The sequence below is a fragment of the Sapajus apella genome, unplaced genomic scaffold (genome assembly GCF_009761245.1).
Source record: "Sapajus apella isolate SASKATOON/1434 unplaced genomic scaffold, GSC_monkey_1.0 scaffold18, whole genome shotgun sequence".
NCBI lineage: Eukaryota > Metazoa > Chordata > Mammalia > Primates > Cebidae > Sapajus > Sapajus apella.
In genome coordinates, this window is record NW_022436958.1 from 28,158,274 (window position 1) to 28,170,550 (window position 12,277).

The 12,277-nt window shown below is 37.2% G+C and overlaps 1 protein-coding gene across 9 annotated transcripts in view; it reads right to left on the bottom strand.

Annotated features, from left to right (window-relative positions):
* COBLL1 (cordon-bleu WH2 repeat protein like 1) overlaps positions 1 to 12,277 on the bottom strand; it is a 163,082-nt gene that overhangs the window by 47,320 nt on the left and 103,485 nt on the right. For all 9 annotated transcript variants that reach the window (XM_032286573.1, XM_032286575.1, XM_032286576.1 and 6 more), the window contains one exon: positions 788 to 989. In XM_032286573.1, the coding sequence (XP_032142464.1) occupies positions 788 to 989 (202 nt within the window). The remainder of the gene's footprint in view (positions 1 to 787; positions 990 to 12,277) is intronic.

Genomic DNA, 12,277 nt, shown 5'->3' on the forward strand with positions numbered 1-12,277 from the left:
ACACACACACACACACACACACACACACACACACACACACACACACACGAATAGATATTAGAAAGTTACAACTGCTGCTTACCAAGTATACAGAAGCCAAAAAATTATTTTAAGAAATTCTTACAGGAATTTTCATGAAGATTCTAAAACCTTCCTTTACATATAAAATACTTTTTAAAAAGAGTAGCTTAGGTGGGCACGGTGGCTCACGCTGTAATCCCAGCACTTTGGGAGGCCGAGGTGGGCGGATCAGGAGGTCAAGAGATCAGATCGAGGCCATCCTGGCCAACATGGTGAAACCCTGTCTCTACTAAAAATACAAAATTTAGCCAGGCGTGGAGGCACGTGCCTGTGGTCCCAGCAACTCAGGAGGCCGAGGTGGAAGAATCGCTTGAACCCAGGAGGTGGAGGCTGCAGTGAGCCGAGATTGCGCCACTGCACTCCAGCCTGGTGACAGAGCAAGACTCCATCTCAAAAAAAAAAAAAAAAAAAAAAAAAGAATACTTTAAAATACAAATCATTTATAATTGGTACATTCTTATGCAATCATAGTGATCATTTTAGGGCACTTAAATCTAAAAATTGCCCAAATTCTATTTAATCCAAAGCTCAATAGCCAACTGAATCTTAAACAAAGTGGCCTAGAAAAACATAATACCCACATTCACATCACATTTGATCAGGAAAGTCCATTTTTATTTCATTTATAATGAGCTGCTGCTAATGGCTGAAAAATCAACTTAACATTTTAGCCATAAGACATCAACATCTACAGTGGAATTCTTACCTCCGGTATTATAGGTGTAGGTTTTTTCTTATCCAACATTTTTGGCTTTAAAATTACTTTCTCTACTTCCAACATTCCTATTGGTGTATTTGGCTTAAATTTAATGTGATTCTGTTCAGCTGACAACAGATCAATCGTGTAACTTGATGGATTTAAGTGATACTGTGCACAAAGGAATATCAACAAGTCCATCATAGGTTTACTGCAAAACAAGAGTATTTGATTACCTGTTATTGTTTTGAGGATTTTCTTAGAATGCTTTTCTTCAATAGATAAACAGGGCTACAAACTAGTATTTGGGAAAGCAGCTTAAAAATTGAACTACAGGTTGAGGCAGGAGGACTGCTTGAGCCCAGGAGTTGGAGATCAGCCTGGGCAACATGGCAAGACCCTGTCTCTACAAAAAATAAAAGAATTAGCCTGCTCTGCTAGTGTGTCTGTAGTCCCACCTACTCAGGAGGTGGAGGCCAGCGAAGAACTTGAGCTCTGGAGGTTGAGGTTGCAGTGAGCTGAGATCACACCACTGCACTCCAGCCAGGGCAACAGAGTAAGACCCTGTCTTAATAATTGTAACAAAAATAATCTAACTACAAAAAAAATTGAACTATAAGATACTTAAACAGACAAAATTGTAATAGTTAAAAAGTCCTGGGATAGTCAAGAGAGCATAGATCCTAGTACTAGTTCAACAACGACTTTTACGTTTTTACCAAATTGTTTCCACATTATAAATTTCAGGAGGAGGAGTTCTTTCCCTACCCAAGAGCAGTCCTTCACAACACATGGTTTTATTGGCAGTCTTTAGCTATGAATTGTAATAATTCTAATAAGAATGAACCATTTGGAACAACCACCACCACCTTTTTGGCTGTAGAAAACAGACTTAAATATCTACATAGGAATTCCACACAAACCTAAAGGGTGTAGGACAAGTTCTTTAATCATTCAAGATTATGTATATTCTGTAGGCACTGGAATCACAGTACTCCAATGTATGGATGTCTGTTCTCATAGATCTAATACTCTGCTGGATGGACTCAACCAAGTGTCAGCAAACAACAACGTGCAGGTCAAAGTGGGCCCATAGTCTGTTTTTGTAAATAAAGTTGTATTGGAAAATAGCCATGCCCGTTTGTTTACATAAGGTCTGAGGCTGCTTTTGTGTTAGTTACAACAGCATAATGGAGTAGGGTGACCCCACGTACTATGTAGCCATAGCCCACAAAGCCTACTATTTTTACTCCCTGGCCCATGACAGAAAAAGTTTACCAGCTCTTATGCTAGAAAATAAAATGAACTAAATGCATGAGATAATTTCAAATAATGAATGAATGTGAAATACTATTAGTGATACAGTACTTATTTCTATAGAAACTTACATACCCAACTTGGGATTCAGGGATACTTACTAATTTTTTGCTTCCCTTTCCATAGACTCTCATTGTTGATACAGACATATTTTCATTCATATTATTAACAGAACAACATAGTCTCTGAGTCTTTCTTAATACTGTCAGCTCTTAAGGAAAGCAAACTAAAAAATATTTGGTAGCATGTGCTTTCCCCAAATGTCATGTGATCCTAAGCTTCTAGTTCACACTTAAGAATAAGGCACTAAACCACAGTGTGAAAATCCTATTTTTATGGATGGAGGTTAGGTTCATGGGATTCACTTTAGGGTAATTGGGTAGTCTGCCATCTGCATCCCACTTCAAAAGGGAAATGCACATATTGGTAAAAAGTGATTCTTCAATTTATTGACTAGAGATATAAACCTGGCTACTGGCTTTCAGGAACGTGACAGTGAAATGGAGCTAAAAATCCCACCATTCAGTATGCTACTTTTACTTTAGCGCACCTGTTTTCATATTGCACATCACCCCCAGTGAGTTCCTAGGCCTGCAGCCTCTGATGCAGTTCTTATAGACAAGAAGTCTCCTGCAGAGGTGGGGAAGGATTCGTTGTCTGACATTGTATGGTCTTGAAGTCAAACAACACATTACATAGATTTCAGATCATCCCGTGTTCAGTCCCAATTTCTACTCACTTTCTGTGGTTGCTGCCTACTCCTAGGTCAGTCCAATCTCTATGAAATAAGGAGTATGTTTCTCAATGGTCCGTCATGCCTCCCTTATCCTCCCTCACATACAAGTAGCACCCCATTATTTGTATATATATTTAGAAAAATAAATCAAAGGCTATAAGTCACTCAATGAAAAAAAATAAAAAAAACATTCCAATGAATACATTTCAGTTCTCAAAATACATTCCCTGTATCTTTATTAGATGGTTGCATAATATTTAAGAGTTTTACATCCTTCCTTTGAGCCATAGACTATGGTCATACATGTATCTATATTGCCCATGTTTTGCCTTTTAACAGTGCATTTGAAATTTCATCTAGAGAGAGACTAGCAAAACGGTCTTGTGGAAGCTGATTTTTTGGTAATACGGTTCTCTACAAAAGCAATTGGATGCCACATACCAATTCCAGACTTGGAAATAGGACCTTCTTTGATAGTAAATAAAGTTAAGAAAGATTAGGTAATGTCTAGTTAAATATAATTATAAATACAGTTTAGCTGGAGGAGGAGAGAGCTTTCCTTGCCAACTGAATGGGTAGCTGTCTGCTGTTGTCTATGAGTAAATGATGATACATCCATACTGTATTTCTTTCTCTCCTTATACAAATGTATCAAGTAATAAATGTAAAAACATTAAAGCTTATTCTTCCAACATCTTTTACTTCTTATACAGTTTTTGGAATCTTTGCTAGAAATACACAATAAATTAACAAGACAAAAAGTTATTAAAGTTTTGTTTTTTTTAATCCCTATTTTTATGCCATAATTTTCATCCATTATGTATAAACATATGAACATTTAAGAAAATGTACATTTTCAATTTTTTCAAAAACTTAGAACAATTTGATACTTTGTGTAGAAATGTTGGTATTTCTATCTGTGATACATTTTCTAATCTAATAAATGGGGTGATAATGGGTCAAGAATATTAATATAATGGCCTATTCCCTCAGTTATTTTATTTTCTAGAAACTTTACACACTGTATCAGATTTCATGAGAAAAAAGTTGCAGACTATATCATGACCTTTGAACTCAACACTGCCTATGTGTTTTCTTCTAAAAAATGTCTCTTTGAAAGGCAGCTGAAAACCACAAAACTTCTTTATGATTTTATTCTCTCATTCTATAATTCCAGGTTCAATTTTTTATTCAAAAATTACAGAAGCCAATTTTGTCTTGAAAATATTCCTATTCTCAGACAGATAAATGCAACAGGCCAGAAAGTTCTGCAATAGACATAATTACATATGGGAATTTAACACTGCATATGAATTTTTTTCTGGGAAACAACTAAATTTTCAAAAAGTGGTATCTAGGAAAATTGACTGTTGGATGAAAAAGAAAAGTTATGTATCTAACCTGATTTCTTACACTGAAGTAAGCTCCATGTGGATCTTTATGTAGTCTGTGTTTTACAGCAATATGCCCAATGGAATTTCTGCATTGAGGGAAATGTTCTATATCTGCACTGTCTAACACAGTGGCTACTGAGCTAGTGGACTCCCAAACTGAATTTTTAAGATATTCAACTTCATTTAAATTCAATATAAGTAGACACATATCGTGAATGGCTACCATACTGAACAGAGTCATTCTATATACACTGGTGCTCAAGGTGTGATACATAGACCAGCATCAGTATCTGCTGAGAACTTCTTAGAAATGCAAATTGTCAAGCCCCTGCCCAGATCATTAATCAGAAACTCTGGGAATGAGGAACAGCAATCTGTGCTTTGACAGGCACTCTGGCCTATTCTGATCATCCTGTAGTTTATGACGTTTATGAAATGCTGATCTAGAGAGAAGAGAATTAAGAAACAAGTAAAACACATAAAATATCAGATAGTGATACATGCTCTCATAAAAAAAAATGTATATATATATGGAAAGAAGTTAGAGATGTCCTAATTGATAAATGACATCAGAATAGAGACCTTGAAGGGACTGGGGTATATGGGGGAAAGATAGCTTTGACAAGTACAAAAACCCTGAGGCAGGAATGTGCTCTAAGTGTTTAAAGAAAAACAGAAACTAGTTGGCTGAGGTGGAAACAATAGGCATGAAATCAGAGTGTTAATCTTGTAGTATTTAAAGGCCTTTCAAGTGAAGACCTGAGATTTTACTGAGACAGAAAGTCTCCAAAGAGTTCTGAGGAGTGATGTGATCTATTCTGCTTTTTAAAAGGATTTCAGTCTGGTTTTTGTATTGAAAATAGCCTGGGGCAGCAGCTACAAGGTTATTGCAAAAATTTAGGTGGGAGATGGTGGTGGCCTGGACTAGTCAGATTCTGCGTATATTTTGTAGGGGGCTGATAGGATTGAAGCCAATGCAGAAAGGAGACAGAGACAGAAAGAAGCTAGCCAGTAGAAAGATGCCAGGATTGCAGGAACATTACAAAGTGGCAGGGTTGCTGAAAGCACCTAACCAGAGGCCTAAAATGCAAATTTCAACGGGTTGCTATGTGAGTGCTTACTGTAACTCACAAGCCATCACCAAGGTTCTGGTAGCCTTGGGAGGCATCAAATAAAGAAAACGCAGGACCTTCCAAAAGTAGAAACTGAAAAATAAGAATCCAGAGGTGGTAAGATATAAAGTCAGAGCCAGAGGTGGCCCCAAGAACATAAAACTCTTGGGAGTTTACAGTAAGATTTTACAATAAGTTTACAATAAGGTTTTAAAGGGGATTGAACTTTGCACAGGAGGTAGAACAGGGCCAATCTTATTTAGATGTGGAGCAGCTGAGTGATCTCAAGAAGTTGTCTGGGTTCTGTGTACATGGATGTGAGCTCCCCTCTAGCAGGACCGCAACTTAATAATCTTTAGGCACCTACTTAGGTCACTGTTGTCGAATGAGGAATTCAGAGGAAACAGTGATTAATTCTGCTTGAAAGTCAATGAGCTCAAATGCAAAGCAGAACAATACAACTGAAACATGAGAAAGCACTCTTGTTGAAAGGAGATTCGTATGCTTTAAAAAAAAAAAAAAAAAAAAAACAACGTGGTAAAAGCTCTGTTGTTTTTTTATAATTAACAAGCTTGTTTTGCCTAAGCCAGGCCATCTTTACACAAAGGTGAGACATAAGCATTAAAAGAGGTTAAGATCTTTTCCCAAAACAGGCTCAGGCTAGTTTGAATGCTTTAAGTATTACAGCATTCAACACTGTAACACAGGAGAGCTGACCCTGACCAGAAGATTTTGAGGTTGAGAATTACTGTCTAGCTTTACCATAAAGGAGCCATAACACTATAAAAGTAGGACATTAACTTTTAAGCAGGTCCTGCATCCAGTGGATCTGCCACTGGGCAACTAATCACAGAGTGCACCCACAGGAATTGAAATCATCTCTTGAATGTAGCTGAGAATTATCCACCTGGATGCCAAACTACTTCTGCCAAAGATAACAATTCTGGTTGGATAATCATCCCTGAGCTGATGCACCTGAAGGCAGCTGGCTAATGGGTTTGACCACAGGATCACCACAGAAAAGATGCCTGTCTTCCTGTTTTTCAAGGCAGAAGTGCATGTGAGCAGGCCATCTGAAACCTGAGGCAAATTATTAAAAGTAGAAAAGGATTGGAGGATTATCATCACTCCTTTATATTATCACACCACACTGAATTATGGTTTATTTTATTAGTCAGCAGAGTCTGCTTTGCATTAACATTATTTACAGATGTTTTTCTCTTGTAAGACAATATAATAATTTTCTGGAGGGGAGATTTTTTTTTTTAAGACTCTAAAAGCTCTTCTTTGAAATGAAGAAATCCCTATGAGATTTCTCACTTCTTTCAGAAATAGATAACAATTTCCCAGATTAATTTCATATCTGTACCTTATAAATGCACACCAACAACCCAATTATACATACCAGTAATAGTGCAGAAATTTTACAACATTCTCTATTGCCGCTGATGTTTATCGATCTTATGCTAAACCATATAGTTCAGTAATGAGTTCAAAAAATGAAGCAGGGCTCTCTCCATGTGTGCAAGAAATGAAATAGACCGCGTACACAAAACAAACAGACCCAGTCTCAAAATTTAGAGTGCTTATTATGCTGTAAGAAATATTTTGAAGAAAGTAACACACACAATTAAGATTTGAAGATAATTAGTAATAGGTCAGATTACTAATCTGGTAAGTTCTTAACATACTAAAAATAGATATTACTAAATGTAAAAAAAACCCCACAATTTTTAGAAAGTCATCATTTTGAATTCTATCTGGTCATTTATCTTGGGTGTTATACTCAGAGCTAGTTATAAATAATTGCCATCATAAAAATTTTGATTTAAGAACACACCTACTAAACACACAACATGGCCCTTATGAAAGCAAAAATACTACAAATATATCTCACTGTAATTGGGGTAATTTGAATATAGACAAAGGATAAGATAAAATTTATTGACATGAAAGATGAAAATCATTAACTGAAAAAAAGCAGGTTACAAATAGCATGTTCAATATAATACCACATTGTTGTAAAAAAGAAGAGTGCATATATAGATGTATGGACATATATGTGCATGCATATGAATAAAAGGTTAGACACTACAATGTTAGAAGTTGCAATCTGCCCATTTAGTGAAATTGCATTTACAATTTTTTGGCTTATCTGCAGTTTCCAACTTTCTAGAACATCTAATTATTGCACTTGTAGTCACACTTAAAAACTAAAATTAAGGCTGAGCACGGTGGTTCACATCTGTAATCCCAGCACTTTGGGAGGCCAAGGCAGGACAATCACTTGAGCCAAGAGTTCAAGGCTGCAGTGAGCTATGATCACACCACTGCACTTTAGCCTGAGCAATGGAGTGAGACCCTGTCTCTAGAAAAATTAAAAGATTAAATTAAGCTAAACAACAAAAATTGAAAAGGGTCATTATTATAAGCTGTAGATGCCAGGAAAGCAAAAAGAAGAGGGTTGCCCTGCCAGGAACAATGTTCTGAGGACATTTGTGAATGCTTTGTCACCCCTTTCCCAAACAGGGGAGCAGGCAGGTGACAGAGGCTGACATTCTCCTGGGCTCAGGGCCATGGGGGACATGGGAGGGCAGTGACAGAACCTAGATGACAGGATGATTAAACACTCAAGTAGTACCAATTAAAAACTCAAGTATTACTGTTATGCTTAAATGCTTGTACAGTTAAAATGCCAGCTTTTTTACAGGAATTACAGTAACTTGTTTAAAGCAATTTAAAGCAACTTTTTTAAAGCAGAATAAGGATCTAAACCAAAATTTAAGCATCTTGTAGAGTTAAACATGGTTTATACCATACTATAGATTTTTGGCAGTTTAAAAAAATTAATTTGCCTGCTATATACATATATTTATCACACATTTGTCATCATTAGACACTTCTCAATAAATATAAATGTGATGTGAACTTTAAAAATTTTCTAGAGCCATACTGTTCTGTTAGTCTTTTTTTTAAGCAAAAACCCTACACAGATTCAACTTGCCATTTTTCATAGTCTATTTATTCCCAATAGGTGGCGCTGTAATCCCTGTAAAACGCTCCAGAGTTCCTTAGTAGACCCATTCTATGCCAGTCAAAACCGCGGGCTTAGGCTCAACTCTGCTTTTAACTGGTACTATGGAACAGGCAAATCAGGCTGGAAATCATGTGCAGCATGTCTTTGGGTTATTTTATGGGAAAAGCTCAGAGAGGTGAGGTGACTTGCTTGAGATCACACAGCAAGTCTAGAACAAACTAACTTCTAGTTGGGACTTCTAGCTTGGAGTTCTGTGCTTTCTTTGTGTCTTCATTTATAGCATCTCACGTGTGCTCGAATCAAAATAAATTCCTATTTGTGGTAGGGGCATAAAAGAAATATCCTCCTCTGTTAAAAAGTGGTGCTTATTTCTTCCTCCCTCTTGTAGGAAAGAAAGTGTGATAGCATGGCCATAGAATGCTCTCTCTACAGGTTAAAGATTCGTGTCAATCTTACCAGATATCCCAAACTGAACATTTTGCTTTAAAAGTGTAGCCCAGAGAGGCCAGGCACAGTGTCTCACGCCTGTAATCCCAGCACTTTGAAAGGCTGAGGTAGGCGGATCATGAGGTCAGGAGATTGAGACCATCCTGGTCAACATGTTGAAACCCCATCTCTATTAAAAACACAAAAAAATAGCCAGCTTGGTGGTGCATGCCTATAGTCCCAGCTACTTGGGAGGCTGACTCAGGGGAGTCGCCTGAACCCAGGAGTGGGAGGTTGCAGTGAGCTGAGATCGGGTCACTGCACTCCAGCCTGGTGACAGAGTGAGGCTCTGTCTCAAAAAAATTTAAAAAAATAAATTAAAAAATAAAAATAAAAGGATAGCCTAGAGAAAGGGAAAAGAGGAAAAATGAACTAATACCTATTAAATGAGGAATAATTACTTATGAAGCAGACACTCGACCACAACATGAAGACCTAGAATCATATACAAATGTACCCACATGTTTCCTTATTCTATGTGGTGTCTATATCGGTTTAGTCTGTAAGCCTATTTTCATTAAAAATTAACTTTTCCCAAGTACTAGCAGACACCACTGCTTATGCTGTTGTGAAGTATGGCATCTTCTGAGAAGAGCCAGCCTGTTCTGTAACAGGAGTATCCTTTAATGTTCATTTTTAGAAGGGCAAAGAACTGCTAGTTTATCAAGTGTATGTATTATACACATATACACAGAAACAGGTTGAGTATCCCTTATCCAAAATGCTTGAGGCAAGAAGTGTTTTAGATTTCACATTTTTTCAGATTTTGAAATATCTGAATTATACAAGTTGAGCATCCTTAATCTGGAAACCCAAAATTTGAAATGCTCCAATAAATATTTCTTTTGAGCATCATATTCACACTCAAAAAGTTTTGGAATTTGGAGCATTTGAGATTTTGGATTTGGTATACACAAGTCTATACATAGATGCACACATTTATATACCTATATTATATCTTATATACTATATCTTATTTGTAAATAAAATATTTTAGGCCAGGCGTGGTGGCTCAACCCTGTAATTCTAGCACTTTGGGAGACAAAGGCAGGCGGATCATGAGGTCAGGAGATCAAGACCATCCTGGCCAACATGGTGAAATCCCATCTGTACTAAAAATACAAAAAATTAGCTGGACATGGTGGTGCATGCCTGTAATTATAGCTATTTGGGAGGCTGAGGCAGGAGAATTGCTTGAACCAGGGAGTCAGAGGTTGCAATAAGCCGAGACCGCACCACTGCACTCCAGCCTGGTGACAGAGAAACACTCCATCTCAAATAATAATAATAATTATTATTATTATTATTATTCCTCCTTCCTTCAATCCAGCCATCCATGGTATCAGGATATGCAAAAATGCCCAAGAGTTTTCAGGTTAGCATGGCAGCTCCCCTCGGTGTAAGCAGAGGCTCACAAAGGCAAGATAGTAGAGACATGGTGACTTTTGGTCAAGTTCTGGTACCAAAAATAGTTGAGCTGGCAGATGGCTATCAACCTAACTCAGAATAAAAGTTTCTCCCTGAGCATAAAGTCTATGACCACCTCCAACCCCACTGTATTCCCTAATCTGAATAAGCTCTTTGTTGAAAATCAATGTACAAACAAGTGCATTCTTCTGAAGATACCACTGTGCACTCACATTGCCCCAAACAGAACATCCTGAGCCCACCTCTGCATGAGATGTATGAGGGGGACTTTCCAAAAATACTCCCAAAGAATACATTTTGGGTGGGAAAAGTATTTCCGAAAAGTGAAGTGAGGTATGTAAGTTTTAGAAATCTGTATTTCAGTCTAATACTGGCACTATTCTTCACAGTAAAACCGTAATAAATAATACTATTCAAAAAATCAAATTCAGAAAGGATGCTCTCAAAAACTGCATTAAAGACTTTGCAGAGTTACATATAGAACTCTGTTTATCTAAGAAACTCTCATACACTTAAAATTAATTTTTTAGTCCTCCACCAAATTCTTGTATTATTCTGTTGAGATTTTTTTTATTGTAGTAACAAAGCCATGAAGAAATTTTATTTTTGTTATTATGAGTCTTCTCATTAGGTAATTAACATTTTTCAGAGGTAGAACATAATTTTCTATTTGAACACTTCCTTTTGTTGTTATTGTTACACAGTTTTGTGAAACAATGAGCCGTAGTAGCTGTGACACTCAAGACAGCCCTAATCATGCCATAAAGATATCCTAAGTCATACTTTTAAGATACCCCCACTCAAACTCTAAAACATATTGGATCACATTAAGATATCCCAGAATCACACTTTTAAGATATTGAGAATCATACAATTACTTTAAATCAAAACACTTAAAATAGAAAATTAGTCACTGCATCAATGAGTCATTTCTGAATTATAAAACTACTGAGAACAAAGTCCCTAAATGAAACCCCGTAGTAAAATCACCGAGAAACAGGCTGCGTAACATGGGAAAATCCCGTCTCTACAAAAAATACTAGAGTTAGCTGGGTGGGGTAGCACACGCCTATGGTGCCAGCTACTTGGGAGGCTGAGGGGGGAAGATTGCTTGAGCCTGAGAGGCAGAAGCTGCAGTGAGCACAGATCTTACCACTGCACTCCAGCCTGGGCAACTGAAACCCTGAAGAATGAAAAAAAGAGAAGAAAAGAAAGGAAAGAAGAAAAAAAAGAAAGAAAAGAAAGGAAAAGAAAAGAAAAGAAAAGAAAAGGAAAGAAAAGAAAAGGAAAGAAGGAAAGAAAGAAAGAAAGAAAGAAAGAAAGAAGAAAGGAAGGAAGGAAGGAAGGAAAAGAGAGAGAGAGAGAGGGAGGGAGGGAGGAAGGAAGGAAGGAAGAACGGCAGGAAGGAAAGAAAGGAAAGAAAGGAAGAAAGAAGGAAGGAAGGAAGAAAGGAGGCAGGCAGGAAAGAAAGGAAAGAAAGAAGGAAGGAAGGAAGGAAGGAAGGAAGGAAGGAAGGAAGGAAGGAAAGAAAGAAAGAAAGAAAGAAAGAAAGAAAGAAAGAAGGGAAGGAAGGAAGGAAGGAAGACGGGGAAGGAAGGAAGGAAGGAAGGAAGGAAGGAAGGAAGGAAGGAAGGAAAAAGGAAAGAAAGAAAGAAAGAACCACTGATATAAATTCTAGTCTCAGAAAAACTCTTCAACCCTAAACAAAATTTAAAAAGCAATCAGAATTTGGGGCATTCCTTCCTTGCTATATGCCTGGAGAAAATATCTTTACTTAAAAGATGCTGGCAAAACAACTAGGACTCATTCCAAGTGCTTCCTCACAGCATTATGTTGCTACCTCCATCTACACAGAAGGGTTTAGGAAGACAATATTCATTTTGATAAATTTATGAAATGCCTACTAAATTGCAAGAAACTGTGCTAGGCATTATAAAGAAAAGTAATGATATTCTCACAGCTCTGTGGTTTCTTCAAGAAGACCTACAC